Here is a 16,340-nt window from a genome sequence, read left to right on the forward strand (position 1 = left end):
ACACTGCATATCCTTATTCTCCCTTATATTTGATATACGTGATTTCAAAATCGTACATTTCCCAAAATCTACAGTATGCAGTTTATTTTACTGTCACACCACCATGGCATATCTCTAGAGGCTATCAAATACACATTGGTTGTATGCCTCTGTCAGTTGTCTGAAAATCTAAAGTCAGAGGATCACTGACTTCATACTTTATGAAGATCGGTTCGCGGCATTAGAGGGAGATATGAGTCAGAATGCCGAGAAATTACACAGAATGAAATGATCTTCATCTTTCAAAATCACGTACTAGTTCATAAAATAATTGCAACTATCTGCCAAAGAGTGAAAAATAAGAATCCAAAAGAACTAGATCTAGTAAAGAATTTTTGTCACTCTCGAAAAATCTTAAGAAGTTATGTACGTCCAGAAGACGAGAAAACTCAGTAAGTTTATAGGTGCACCAAAATAATCACAATACTGAGATGCGGAACAACTAGATGCAAATATCTTTGGGAAATGGCTATAATCTAGTTGACTTAGAAATACTATAAAAGCTTTTATATGTGGGAGAAACTTATGAAAATATTAAAGTTGTCGACAACACAATTACCTTTAATTGCTCATATTATATCTGGATCCAGAGTTAGGCACTAGAAGTGCCCTAATTAACTAATGTATAAAAAGAGCAATTAAAGGCATATATATAGCTCAATTCGCTGATAAATGCTCTTTATAACGTATACACCATTAACCCTATAGGTTACAAAATGGGTATGTGTATGAAAGAGAAACAAGGATAATGAGGTGGTGTAAATATAAAAGCGAGTTCGTAGCTAAATGAATATACTCTCCCAAAATGAATGTCATTAAAGTTCCGCTACATAACTGGCAGAATGATAAAATAGGATATGCAGAATTAAAAGTTCTCAAAAATGAGAAAAATGAAAACCGCAACATGTATCTTTGAGATACAAAGTTTGTTTATATATGAGTAACCAAGTAGGATTTTTTTTGGCTACTTGGATATTGGTTATTTTATTTGATATTCTTGATGACAAATCCTAAACTGGTTATGTTTTGTTTTACCCACATTAATTATCTAAAAGCTTATGTTATACAAATATTAAATGGGTATAGTTAAGAATATTAAAGAAAATATATAGCATCAATATTCAATCCATGTGAGCTCCAGAAGAGTCACTAGATCATTATACATAATGTTAGTTCTAGTAACAATCTCGAAGGATGTACCATATCCCCTATCAAAACAAATATTTTATTTAGAATATTTAAACTTTGAAGATTATTATCTTCAGGGGGAGACTGAAAGTACATTCAACTCAAATTAATCCCATAGATTGAGTCTTAAAAGACTAACAATTGTACCTTTTGCAACATATACATACCATGTACTCTTTTCCTCACTAGGTATTTCTCATTAAGTTTTTCTAGTGTGGTTTTTAACGAAGCATGGGTATGATGCCAATAAGAAAAGTTACAAAATAAATGTTTAAGTAGACAAACCCCAAAATCTTGAAGATTATGCCTTGAAGGCTTATAGTTGTATTCTTTTTCCCTTAACTAAGTTTTTTCCCACAGGGTTTTCTTAAGTTAAGGTTTTTAATAAATCAATCATAGAATATATGATTTTATATATCATGTACTCTTTTCTTCAACTAGGTTTTTTCCCACGTGGTTTTCCTAGTGAAGTTTTTAACGAGGCATGATTATGACAAAATAATGTCCAAGGGGGAGTGTTATAAAACATGGTTGATGGACATTATTATAGGGCTTAATGGCCTAATTTGTAACAGTCAATCTTAATGAATAGATTTGTAACAGCTACCCATTCTTGTGTATATATACTGTACAATGCTTGAATGAAATGACACACTGATTTCTTCTAATTCTGGTCATTCTTACTATCACTTCTCTCTACTCTTTTACATTTCCTGTTTTAGTTCATAGATTATATTGCTTACAATACACCGGTTAGGAGCTAACGGGCCAACGGACACCACAATTACAACAATTTTTAAATTTTTTAATATTTTACTATTAGTGAAAAATATTCATCATGCTCAGAGAAAGGTGATTTATTTGAGTAAAAAGTGTCTTCTAATATTTTTACTCAAAATATACTTTTTGGATTACTATTATAGTATTATTATATACACTTAGTTTTCATTTTTTTCTGTCCAAGTGCCTAAGTGGTGTAAAAAAAAATTAAACACTATAAAATTTAATTTTAAATTTATCGTTTTATTTATTGAGATTGTCCTTTTAATTCTTTACTTGTGAGTCTCGCTTGAATTATATTTGTACCATTTCGAATTTTTAAAAATTTAAATAGATTATTCTAAAAATAATAATCTAAATAGATATGTATATCTGCCATATATGACGGACTAAAATTATAAATATAATAAGATTAAATATAGCAAGATCAATTTGGTTTCGAAATATGATAAAATTAATTTAATCCAATTTTTATAATATGTATACTCCGTACTATATACATGTCAAAATGGGCCGAGTGAATTTCATTTTCTGTCCTACTGTTATAAAGGCGTTTCCAATTTCAGTCCACTTTAATTTTTTTCCCCACTTTACAACCACTGTTATTGAATGTGTTCCACTTTTAGTCCACCGTTAATATTTCCGTCAAGAAGCCGTATAATCAAAGTGTATTTTGGTATTTTTATGTTTGTCTCTTCTCTTTTAATCCAGGCGCTTCGTCCTTCTCCTCCGATATTCGAAGATGGCTCTTCGAACAACGAGAATGGGAAGACAAAGTTACATCGTTTCGTTGGTTCCAACATGGGCCGGCGAGGTTTCTTAGGTTTTAGGTTTAATGTTCTCATTTCTTTAGTCAAACATAGTCTTGGATGAGAAGAATGGTCAAAATACCCCTAGATTACACGGCCTCTTGATGGAAATACTAAAGGTGAGACTAAAAGTGGAACACATTCAATAATAGTGGTTATAAAGTGGCAAAAAAAATTAAGGTGGACTAAAATTGGAAACGTTCCTATAACAGTAGGACCAAAAATGGAATTCACTCAAATGGGCCGAAACTCACGAGCCAGTCCTAAATCGCTTCGCAATGAGACGGATTATGGCTTAAAATTTTTTACTAGCAAAAATGTGGGCAATGGGACAACCCGTGGACTCCCCCTCCCCCCTCCGCACACACACACGCATATATATATATATATATATATATATATATATATATATATATATATATATATATATAGCCCGCGAACCCACATGCAGCAGGTTAAGGTTGAAGAATTCTAGCCCACATGCCAGCCCACAAAATTTCAATTTGTGATAGGACAGACCAGTCTGTATTGACACCACTATATACTGTACTAAAATTTGATAAGATTAATATCTATAGTAATTGTTATTAGCATTATTAACAGTACACTCATTACCAATGTTGCAAAAATCGCGCTTAGGCGCCGCCTGCCCGTGGCGAGGAACGCCGGAATCGGCCTCCTCCGTGGCCAGGCGGCCAACCAGCCGTTTTTTTTTTTTTTTTTTTTTTTTTTTTTTTTTTTTTTTTTTTAAGGTTTAGGGTTTAGAAACTTTGTCGAGGTATAACTTTTGACTCGATTGTCTGTTTTGGACAATTTTTTTTTTCAAATTGCGTATTTTTTCGAGATCTATGTGAAGCAAACTGTTGAAGGCGATTTGCCCCACCAATTTCTCAAAAAAATGCTTCTTTTGCTCTTAATTTTTTTTTTTTATTTTATTTGTATTTAGATGGTTTAAACAATATTTTGAACAATTTTACGACCACTTACATAAATAGTTTGTAAGAAATAACTATGAGAATCTTATGTTTTATTAGTGAATTTTACAATTTTTAGTTTATTTTTTTAAAATAAAAAATAAAAATAAATAAATAAAATAATAATTAATTGGGCGCCTAACGTATTTTGCAACCTTGCTCATTTTAGTTATCATAATCATTATTATCATAATTGTTGATATATATGAATGAAACATTTTGATACAACAAGATCTTTTTTTCACAAAATGCCCACAGGATGATAGAAAAGGTAAATCATAGTGACTCAATAATCCATTAAATGAGATGACTACTGTTTGATGTATACAATGAACTCACTAAATTGAGTGTAACTACAAATGACAAATCTCAATCATGTGTCTCACAATCTCTTAAGTGTTTAAAAATAAGGGGAATCAAACTATAGACAACTCAATGCTTTTAGCTGTATACTTAAATTTAAGCAAAATGCTTTAGAATTGCAAGTGATAGACTAGTTCACACAATGTGAGAGTATTGGTATATTTGTGAAAGATTGTCTGCTTATTGAGTATTATGATTCAATATTTGTACATTTATTTTTTCTTAGTTTTAGTTAATGGAAATAAAGTCGATGACATAATACAGCTTGTACAATGCCTAACTCTACTTCCTTTGTTACGAATTATTGCTGTATGTCGTGGTAAGGGCTCAGTGATTGCACATGTGTTATAACTGTATAAACATTAATTTATATTATGTAATAAATTGATTATTAATATTTACAAGGTTAGTACTACCCTAAGCATAATCCAACAACAATTGTGAAACCAAACTTGAAATAATTTGTTTATTTTTATTTTTTTATGATAAAGAAGTGGTGAGATTATATGATTTTTTGGGGGGATATGAGGAGTATATAAGATTAGCTGTTGAAAGCCTCCATCCTTCTCCTATTCGTCTTTCTCAGCCTCCTCTGTTTCCAAGTCTCAATAGACTTCACTTCAGAAACTGCTCTGTCGATTAAGGAACGGTAACAATCCCATCTATCCCTAGGGTTTACTCCATTCATCATCTCTAAAACCCTAACTAATCATATTCTCCAACAATTTTGCATCCCTATTTAATTTATTTATTCATTCACAATCTGGTTCAGGTAAGCACCGAACGATCTCTCAATCGAATCCCTTTTTTCCGCTGTTAAATCTCGATTCCAATCGCCCAATTTGCTGCTCTGGACGAATAAAGAGTTCATGCAAACAATTACAGTCCTCTAACGAAAGTTGGGCGTTCATCTATTTGTCAGTGTGAGGGTTTAGGGTTTTGGGACAGTGATGGATGATCTAGAAAAAGCGATACTAATAAGTTTTGATGAATCCGGGAGTGTGGATTCGATGTTAAAATCACAGGCGATTGCATTTTGCGGACAAATCAAAGAGTCCCCGTCAATTTGTAGTATATGTATAGATCGTTTACGGTTTTCGAAACTAGTTCAGGTCCAGTTTTGGTGCTTGCAGTGCCTCCATGATGCCCTTCGAGTTCGGTACTCCTCAATGAGTTCAGAGGAGAAGTTGCTTATTAGGAAATCAGTGTTTTCTATGGCTTGTTATGAGACCAGTGATGATATGAACTTGGTGAAGGTTCTGGATGGTCCAGCATTTATAAAGAACAAACTTGCTCAAGTTTTTGTGACTTTAATTTACTTTGAGTATCCATTAACATGGCCTTCTGTGTTTGTTGACTTCTTGCCAAATCTTAGTAAAGGTGCGGTTGTTATTGATATGTTTTGCCGGGTTTTAAATGCCATGGATGATGAGTTAATTAGTTTGGACTACCCGAGGAGCCAAGAGGAGGCGGCGGTTGCTGGACGAGTTAAGGATGCAATGAGGCAGCAGTGCATTGGACAGATTGTTAGGGCATGGTATGATGTTCTGTTAATGTATAGGAATTCTGATCCAGATTTATGCACTAGTGTTTTAGATTCTATGATGAGGTATGTTTCGTGGATTGACATTGGGTTGATAGTCAATGATGCATTTGTTGCATTGTTATTTGAGTCAATGTTGGTTGATGGCCTGCCCGATCAACTCCGTGCTGCTGCTGCTGGTTGTGTGCAAGCAGTAGTTTCTAAGCGCATGGATCCAAAAGCTAAGATCACACTTCTGCAAAATCTTCAGATAAGAAGGGTCTTTGGTTTGGTAGTTGGTGACCGTGATTCTGAATTTGTATCAAGCATTGCTTCATTGCTTACTGCTTATGCCACTGAGATTTTGGAGGGTTTCAAGCGGATAGACTCGGAGGATGGGAGAGCTGTCTCTATGGAGTTGCTGAATGAGGTTCTGCCCTCAGTATTTTATGCTATGCAACATTGTGAAATTGATGAAACTTTCAGTATTGTGCAGTTCCTTTCAGGTTATGTTGGCATGATGAAGAGTCTTTCTCCATTGTCAGAGACACAGCTGCATCATTTAGGTCAGATACTGGAAGTCATTCGTTCCCAGATTCGCTATGATTCCAGTTACCGCAATAACCTTGATTTATGTGACAAAATTGGGAAAGAAGAGGAAGATCGGATGGTTGAGTTCCGTAAAGATTTATTAGTTCTACTTCGTAGTGTTGGACGTGTTGCACCTGATGTTACTCAAATTTTTATCAGAAACTCCTTGGCTAGTGCCGTTGCATCTAGTGAGGATAAGAATATTGAGGAGATAGAGGCTGCACTTTCCTTATTTTATTCCTTTGGCGAATCAGTAACTGATGAGATAATGAGAACTGGAGGTGGTCTTTTGGGAGATTTAGTGCCAATGCTCCTGTCAACAAAGTTTCGGTGCCACTCTAATAGGCTTGTGGCATTGGTGTATTTGGAAACCATAACAAGGTATGTGAAATTTGTTCAGGAGAGTACACAATATATACCCATGGTTCTGGGTGCCTTTCTAGATGAAAGAGGAATACACCATCCAAATATTAAAGTGAGTAGACGAGCAAGTTATCTTTTCATGAGGGTTGTTAAATTGCTTAAAGCAAAACTTGTCCCATACATAGAGACCATCTTACAGGTATTACTATGACATCCTTTGCTCTATTTTTATGCATGAAAGGGTCATATGTTAGTCTGAATGAATTTGATTTTTGATTGTACACACTCATCTAAATTTTAAATTGCTTTTCAGAGCCTTCAGGATACAGTTTCTCAATTTACAACCATGTCTTATTCTTCTAAGGAATTTTTGGGGTCTGAAGATGGTAGTCACATCTTTGAGGTAAATGCTAAGTTTCTGGTACATTACTAGACTGATATTGATTTGAGCTGTTTCTCAACAGTTCCATACTGATGCCTCATTGGTCTGACATTGTAACATTTCTCAGGCAATTGGTTTATTGATAGGGATGGAAGATGTTCCACTGGAAAAACAATCTGAGTATCTCTCTGCTTTGCTTACTCCTCTTTGCCGGCAGGTCAAGTTTTATTATCTATATAATGCCTTGTCTAGCACCGCAAAGCCTCCTTTTGTTTGTTTATCTATTATTTTTATGTTCCACATGTATGTTCATATTGCATGTCACACAAATGGGGTAGGGTGTGAGTGCCTTTATTTATTTATTTTTTTATTCTGAACGAACTTATTTTGGAGGTAGCAAATTTATAATCTTGATTATGTACATATCGAGGAGTCAGTGGAGCCGGGTATATATTTCTGGTTGCATATGCTCTAATTGGTTATTCAATTTTTGGAAGGAGGAGAGGGGTGGGGAATGGGGATAGTTTCTTTATCTCTTCATATTCTTTGCATGGAATTCAAGTCCTCAGTATGCCATCTTTACTAAGAGTGACAGTGGACATTTTGAGTAGGTGGAAGCATTGCTACTAAATGCCAAACTTGTGAACCCTGAAGAGTCTCCTGGGAAGATTGTGAATTTACAGCAGATAATAATGGCCATTAATGCTCTCAGCAAGGTCATATTTTGATCTCTCTGACTTTCATTTGATATTTTCATACTAATCTATTTTTCCTTGCATATGTAGATTCTGTGCATTTCTTAGTGCACAAAACCTCTCCCTGTCCTATATATGTCTCTGCTTGTTTAATACATAAATATATAATCTAACACCTTCATGATCTTTATCTTAATTTATCTTCTTCTGGGGAAAACCTCTTAAGGAGAACTGTAGCACACCTGTTTTTTTTTTTTGGTCTGCAAATGATAGTGTCTTGTTCTTTAAAGCACTGCTCTATACTACTACCTGCTTGTCGCATTTTGTATAATTCCATGATTATAGTCAATGACAGTATTCCAACCATAAAGTTAGTTCTTTTGTATACTTTTTCTAAATTTGATTACTGAGTTCCTGTTGGTTTTATGGAATCTCAGGGTTTTAGTGAGCGTCTTGTAACTGCTAGTCGTCCAGCAATTGGTCTCATGTTTAAGCAGGTAGGTAAACTGTTTGTGCTTATTTTTCTGAATATCATTTTCTTTTCACAAAGTCAACTGTGGTTTCAAGGAATTTCTGTTTCCTCCAGTTCAATATTTATTCTAAATGCACATGTATCTTTTACCTTGAAGGTCTTAATTTTGGACAATGCTTAAATATAACTTTGCAGTAGACCAGTGCTTTAACACAATTTATTTTTCAATATGTACATTTATGTACCTTATAATTACTTAAACTTGAATTTCATGGGTGTGTATACTTAACTTCTGTCTTTCTGGCCTTAATCTTTCATCCTATTTCTTTTAATGAGGAAAAAAGGTGTGTTAAAGCATGTCTGATTTGGAGATCTTTAAAGCACAGTAGCACAAAGACTTGATACTCAGATGTTATTTTTGGAGAAGATGAAGTAGTGTGACTAGTGTCAACTACTTCATGTCTCCTCTATTTCTACTCTTTTTTGCTAGTTGAATTGTTACTGACTCCTTGATTTAGAATTGGAGTCCATTTGCAGATTTTTTTGTTTGCCCCTTTAGGTTGATGCTATTTCAATTTCCTTCTTGTCCCAGACATTGGATGTGATGCTTCAGATTCTTGACGTATTTCCAAAGGTAGAATCACTGCGGTGTAAGGTATGAATTCAATGGATTAGTTTATTAGTCTCTTTGATTCTCACCTTTTGGCTAATATGTCAAATCCTTTTCTCCAGGTCACATCATTTGTTCATCGCATGGTGGAGACTTTAGGAGCATCCGTGTTTCCTTATCTTCCAAAGGCACTGGAGCTATTGCTTGTAGAAAGTGAGGTAAAAGATGTTATTTTAACTATTTCAAGTTTGATTAATCACAAAATCAAAGGTCTGAATATATTGACTTCTCTGACATAAGTTATCATCTAATTATCTTGTTTCTCAGTTTGACTATTTCCGCACTAAGCAGTGACATGATGTTCTGATAATGTGTTTGTGTGTGTGTATATATATATATATATATATATATATATATATATATATATATATATATATGCATATGTGTTCATGAGTTTTACTGTACACAGTTTATTTTGCCACATTGATGATGCAAAGATTATTGACACTAAATGCCTTGTACTTGGCAGCCAAAGGAAGTAGTGGGGTTTCTGGTGCTGCTTAATCAGCTTATCTGCAAATTCAACACAGCAGTTGGAGACATATTGGAGGAAGTGTACCCTGCTATTGCAGGTAGGGTGTTCAGTATTCTCCCAAGAGATGACATTCCATCAGGACCTGGTGGCAACACTGAGGTATGAACTTCTAAAGTAGTGTGCTGATTTTGTATTGTTGTTCTCTATTATATCTTTCTCCTTGAGCAATACCTAAATTTAATTGCTCGTTTCTTGCCAAAATGAACCTGTGAATTTTGTTTAATGAGTTTTTTGTTTTTTTTTTTTTTTTTTTGTAATTATGCGAAAGCATATTTTTTATGCACATGTTATGAAATTGGACTCTGTTTGCTATGTATCTCATGATGGCTTTGCTGCTTAGGAAATCCGTGAATTGCGGGAGCTTCAGCGTATGTTCTACACATTTCTCCATGTCATTGCCACTCATGATCTATCATCAGTTTTTCTTTCTGCCAAAACTCGGGTCTACTTGGATACGATGATGCAGATGCTGCTGTATAGCTGCTGTACTCATAAGGATATAACAATACGGAAGGTGTTTACTATATACTCAATAGTCAGTTATTTTTACTATTCATGTACTTATTTATTATAGTTAATAAAAGCTAGAATTTTGTAATTTCCTTCATTCAGGCCTGTGTACAAATATTCATCAGACTAATTAAAGATTGGTGCACCAGACCGTATGGTGAAGAGAAGGTAACTTTAAGATTCAATGCTTCAATGGGAACATAATTTTCTAGGTACTAAAGCATGAAGTTTTATTCTTTTCAGGTGCCTGGTTTCCAAAGTTTTATTATTGAGGTCTTTGCAACAAACTGCTGTCTATACAGTGTGCTTGACAAGTCATTTGAATTTCGTGATGCAAATACAGTAAGTTGCTATTACTCTGTTCAAATGATTGAAAGGGGTCATTCTGCATTAGTATATATATCATAAATGACTATGATAGTATGTCATTATGATAAATACAACTTGTTTCAACCAAGTCTCATCTCAGTGATGTTATTTCTTTTTCTCCACTGGGATGGATTATATGTTGCTTCCTGCTTGAGGCTGCTCACCAGCTAATTGTTTTTCAAATAATAGTTTCATTTATGCTTTACATTCTTCTTTTTCTCTTTCTCATTCATCTGGGTAGGGTAGGTTTATCTAGTCACGTTTGATGTGTATTTTTTTTAATTAAATTTTTTAAATTTTATTTCTTTTGGGTTCCAATGGTTACCTTGGTTGTTGTCTGGCAGCTTGTTTTATTTGGTGAGATCGTATTGGCTCAGAAGGTCATGTATGAGAAATTTGGCAACGATTTTCTTGTTCATTTTGTATCTAAAAGTTTTCCCAGTGCTCATTGCCCTCAAGATTTGACAGAGCAGTATTGCCAGAAATTGCAGGTAATTCTGTTCAACTTTGAAAATGTTCCATCAAGATGAAAGTGGTGCTGTTTACAAAGATCTCAGCTGGTCACCTTATTAGGAAAATTTAGAAATTTATGTTTTGTAGTCTCTTTTATTTATTTTGAAACTTTTTGGGCAGGGCAATGACATGAAGGCATTAAAATCATGCTACCAGTCTATTATTGAAAATTTGAGACGCCAACAAAATGGAGGAGCTTTATTCAGATAGCATTCGGAGAAGAAAATGGTCTATTAGCTGTACTCTTTAGATCTTTTGGTGATTGATTTTTGTTCACTCAAAGGTGTGGATATCTACTGTGCACACTCTCACCTTTCATCTCACATAATATTGACACCACACTTATGATCCTAAATCTTATTGCAGGGTTCTTTTTATGTATATATCATTTGTTTCTATGTTCATGGACAGTGAGGTATGCACAATTTTTGCATTTAATGTCGTTCAACTTCAATGCTATACTTTTTGTGTAGTGATACTTAGATGGTGTCTAATTCATTGTTCTTGGCTGTCATATAGGTGTAAATTTGCGGAAGAAGTTTTTTGAATGTGAAACGTTAAGTTTGTCTCTCAGTTTTGCTGCTCAACTGTCCAAGCTTCATCTAGGTTATCTACATCGCCTTTTTTACCAACCAACTTCACGCCTACACGCCTTGCCAATTTACTCTTCTCTCCCCGAGCGTGTGATATTTGTTCCCTGTTCTGTTGGGTATCCCCTGTCCTTGAATTTTCCATATTAAGTAAAACGAAGTGGATTTTTTTCGGTGAGGGCTAGTGAAGTAGTGAGTAGAGCTTTTTTTGTTTTCTGTTTTCGTTTTTGTTGTGTTGTGGTTTGGGAGGGGGGTGGGTTCGTGACATTAGAAAAGATTTTGAGTAGAGAGAAATAGGCAGCCATCATCTATCCATCCAGATGCAGGGTTTTAGTGGCACTTTGTGTTTTTGGGCAATTCCAGCAACTTTCAATTCTTTCTTTGTTATTGTTTTTCTTTGTTTAAATAGATAAATAGATAGACAGATGATTGATTTTCAAAGATGGAAGATTTCATCTTTTTCTTTTCACTTTAAAAAAAGTCTATTTTCATTCTTGGTCTCTTAGCTTTCTAATTATTTGTATTATTATTTTTATCAACCTATAAAATACAACGTCGATCGATTATCGTTAAAGAATAATTTGTGTGTGAGACTAACTAATTATGAAATGTATAATGCTTTTTAGTTAAATAAAATGTACGGAGTAATATTTTTACAATGTTATGTATATAAAAAAATATTATATATTTTAACTAAAAAGTATTACATGATTTATATGAGATGATTTCATACTAGACTTATTCATTGGTAAACTATTGTCCATATTTGCAAGGCTACAAACCCTTTTTTACTGAAAAAAAAATTACTCGAATAATTTGATACTTAATCTGGTGAATAATACTAACTTAAAAAATACAATTCTACATAGCAGGGTTGCAAATGAGTGAGTCAAGTTTGAACCTAAGCAAATTCGAATTCAAGTTTGAAGTGATTATAGTGGTTCGAGTTCAAGGTTAATTGAGTCAAAAATTTATGTTTGATTCTTATAAGGTTTAAGGTTAATTCAAATTGAGCTTGAGTTTTCATCAATTATAGTTTAGTTTGAGTTTGATTAGATATGTGTGAGTTTTTATCAATTATAATTCAATTCAAGTATATATATAATGTTATATTATATTATATTATATATGAGTGTGTGTAGGGCTCAACGAGCCAAAAGTTTATTCACTTCAACTTAACTTGATTACTTAAAAAGACTACTTAAGCTTTGACTGAATGACTACCAAGTGAATTTGTTTATATTCCTACTAAATAGTAAAAATATTTAGGGGTCGTTTACTAACTTGGAAAAATGGAGAAATTGAGAAGTGGAAAAATGAAAATTGGAGATGTTGTTTACTAATAATAATAATAATAATAATAATAATTTAATAATAATAATAGTAATAATGATAATAATAATTTAATAATAATAATAGTAATAATAATTTAATAATAACAACCACAAATTTGTGTATATAAGTAGGAGGAAAATGAAAAAGAAAAGAGATAATAATAATAATAATAATAATAATAAACAAATTTTTTGTTGTTATTACACAAATTTTTTGTATCTACTTATATACACAAATTTTTTGTTGTTATTATTAATTATTACTATTAGTATTATTAAATTATTACTATTCTTATTATTATTAAATTATTATTATCATTATTACTATTATTATTATTAAATTATTAAATTATTATTATTATTATTATTATTATTGTTGTTGTTGTTATTATTATTATCTTTGTTGTAGAAATATACAAATACTGTATGGGATGATTGTTTTTAATAGAATAGAAAATTAGAAAAATAAAAAATTGGAGGAATGGAGAAATGGAAAACTGGAAGAATGGAGAAGGAAAATTGGAGAAATGGAAGAATGGAAAACTGGAAATGGAAAAACAGAGAAATGAAGTAAAAAAGATGGTGATTAAAATTATTATTTTTATACCGTTTTAGACATTTTTATTATTTATACAGTGATCATATTATGCCTTCAAATTTTGGAACTAAACAAATTTGTATGATTCCACTTTGACACCATAATTATCAGAATTCAGGAAGCGTGGGTATAAAATATTAAAATATAGTTCAACATAGAGAAATGCATTAAAAAGGGTAGTTTTTAATGATGTTTGTTAAATAGTAGGGTAACATATTTTTATATTTGATGCGTTGATAAGAAGACTCTGAAAAGGTGGATATGAGAGTTTAGTTTTGTGTGAAATTGGATTTTAGAATTTGTTACCCACCAAAATTGAGAGTTGAAATTAGAAGGCATATGAAAGGGATGACTGGCTGACTGAATGAGGTTTACCACTTTACCCCATTTGAAACGGAAGAAAAGCCATAAAGAGCTAAAGCTGGCGAAAATGATAAATTTAAAATGGGGATGTAACACGTAGCGATGGTGACGTTATTAGAGCAAATTCTATGATTTTTTTTTTATTATTATTTTTTTTTTATTTTTATTTTTTTTTGTCATGTGAAAATTTTAATATTGAAAACTAAAAGAAAAATAAATTAAAGGGAAAATGACACTTTTTCCCCCTGAGTTATATACCTATAGCATTTTGTCCCCTTAAATTATTGAAGTGACTGTTTTTTCCCTTGAAATGTTAAATGGACATATTTACCCTTAAACTAAATATTTAATTTATTTTTTTTCCCAACAAATTATGACCATAATTTGGTTCAAACTAAACAAACACTATAGCAACCAAACCGAAATATTTCAATTACAATTTAGAATCGAAATTTGATATTTAGAGTTTATTAAAATCATGAATCGGAACGGACGGTTCATGTTTCGAACTGAAAAAATAAAATACATTTATTGTTGAATTTAGACTATTTTAAAATAAAAAATAAAATTTTAAAATAAAGACGGTTCAAAAACGCGAACCAGATCCGGAACTGCCTGTTCACGGTTCAAGATTCAATTTTTTTGATACATAATTTTAATAAATTGACATTTAAATATTGGGTTCTAGATCTGAATTATAACCGTAAACTATTAATTTGATTGCTTTAGTATCCGGTTTAATTCAAATCGAACCATGGTCATCCTACGTATACGCAATAATTTGTTGGAGTAATAAAATAAATAAAATGTTTACTTTAAGGGTATAAATGTCAATTTAATATATTAAGGGGAAAAGGCACCACTTTTAGAATAATTGAGGGGGCTAATGTGCTTACCTAAATAATTGAGGGGGAAAAAGTGCTTTAAGTATATAATTCAGGGGTAAAAAGTGCCATTTTCCCTAAATTAAAATAATAATTGAAAGTTGGGGATCACTCTAATACATTGTTGTATTAGAACTCTGTATTCTAGGCATACTAAAATTCATTCTCCATCTCCATATATTATTAAGAATATTACCATTTATCATCCCTATTTTGACGGGAACTCTTTGTATCGTTATAAATAAAATAGTTCCATCACCATCAACAATCCCAGCTAGCCACTAACATAAGAATTTAGGATAAGTTGTTGCGTACGTAGTCTCTGAGGTTCCACTAGACTAATATTATGTTGTTGATTACCTGCTGACTGTGTCTTACATACTCCATTTTTACTAGATCGGGATTTTACTAAAAAATCACTTATGAACATAGTAGAAGTACCATCAAGCAGACAGTCCCAGCTAGCATATAACACAATGCGAATAGTATTCAAATTTGAATCTGAAAAGGGTCATTTAAAACTGAAGATAATCGAAAAAGATGCTGGTATAATATGGGGTTTCCCCTCCAGCAGGATCAGAAAAGGTTGTATTAAAGTTTCGATCGGTTAATAATATGGTAATTCCCTTGCAAGTACCGGAAGTAATAATAAAAATGAGATTTTTTCATCATGTACTTTATATCATTATTGATTGATCAATAGTAAGATTATTCCCCGAACTATTGGTCTCATTTGTTGGATGTTCAAGTAAGTTTCCACATATTTTTTTTCCTTCCACAAAAATTTGTACTTAATATGAAATAAAAAGCTCTCACAATCTCTCTCCTCCCTTCCCTTTACTCCATATCAGCCAAAAACTATCCAAAACTAACAAAAAGTTCTCTATTGGGGTGCTCTGATGTTATTTTTGAATATTTTTTTTAAATAATAATAATAATAATAATAATAATAATAATATATTTTTTTTTTTTTGTATTTAGTTAACTCATCATTTAAGTGGAATATTAAAATAACTCTATCAAACAGGGTGTTCCAATATGGCGCCGTGTCATTTTATAATTTTTGTTGGTTGTCCCCTCCCCGGTTGATGAAAAAAAAAAAAAAAACTCTATCTTATTTGGGCAATTTTAAAAGTGAAATATTTGTTTTATATTACGGATCAAATTGGGTGAGTTGAACTTTGACTCGATTTTTGAGTCAAAATGAGTTAAGACCAAATCATGGGGAATTTAATTTATTTAGTATTAAATTTTTTATTCGAAATATAATTCTATTAAACAAACTGGAATATTGTTTTTTTTTCAAAAAATAAAATTATTAAAATATTAAAATTATGTTACAAATTTGATATTGGGGTGTTTTTAATTTCAATTAACTGATAACTGATTATATAAACTGTGTTGAGTCTTTTGACAAGCTAATGGTATTAGTAGTTTGTAGAAGGATGTTTGGTAAATTGGCTAATTAATGTTGGTTGTTAACATGTAAAATGACCTATATGGATATGAATATATTGTTTTATTATTTATTTATCTATACTTACATTATTTTTTAAATTGTAAATATAAAATTTTAAAAGTTGTTATTATTAATATTGTTATTGTTGTTTTAATTGCTTTGTTTTTATTACCAACAAACGGTCAAATAGACAAAGGACCAAATTGTGTTAAAATTACAAAGTTAAGAACTTAATTAGTTGAAATTGAAAGTCGAGAACCAATTTGTGAATTTAGCTATAGTCGAGGGACCATTTTGGTATTTTACTCTTTTACAAATGATGTGTTATGAAGATATA

At 32.1% G+C, this 16,340-nt stretch overlaps 1 protein-coding gene across 3 annotated transcripts; it reads left to right on the forward strand.

The window, feature by feature from the left end:
- The first annotated feature begins 4,710 nt into the window (after nt 1-4,710).
- LOC109192528 (exportin-T-like) lies at nt 4,711-11,834 on the forward strand. 3 transcript variants are annotated; one of them, XM_019343208.1, is made up of 16 exons: nt 4,714-4,802; nt 4,926-6,828; nt 6,943-7,032; nt 7,139-7,228; nt 7,623-7,727; nt 8,144-8,203; nt 8,771-8,833; nt 8,911-9,006; nt 9,318-9,482; nt 9,724-9,897; nt 9,996-10,061; nt 10,137-10,235; nt 10,607-10,753; nt 10,896-11,058; nt 11,142-11,190; nt 11,295-11,834. In XM_019343208.1, the coding sequence occupies exons 2-14, from the start codon at nt 5,104-5,106 to the stop codon at nt 10,983-10,985; spliced, it is 2,970 nt and encodes a 989-aa protein (XP_019198753.1). In that variant the 5' UTR covers nt 4,714-4,802; nt 4,926-5,103; the 3' UTR covers nt 10,986-11,058; nt 11,142-11,190; nt 11,295-11,834. The 3 variants fall into 3 exon arrangements, with proteins under 3 accessions (XP_019198752.1, XP_019198754.1, XP_019198753.1); XM_019343207.1 differs by having other exon boundaries at nt 4,711-6,828; XM_019343209.1 differs by having other exon boundaries at nt 4,711-6,828; nt 10,896-11,055; nt 11,140-11,190.
- Nucleotides 11,835-16,340: the final 4,506 nt, after the last annotated feature.

Source organism: Ipomoea nil, unplaced genomic scaffold, assembly GCF_001879475.1.
Source record: "Ipomoea nil cultivar Tokyo-kokei standard unplaced genomic scaffold, Asagao_1.1 scaffold1770, whole genome shotgun sequence".
Lineage (NCBI taxonomy): Eukaryota > Viridiplantae > Streptophyta > Magnoliopsida > Solanales > Convolvulaceae > Ipomoea > Ipomoea nil.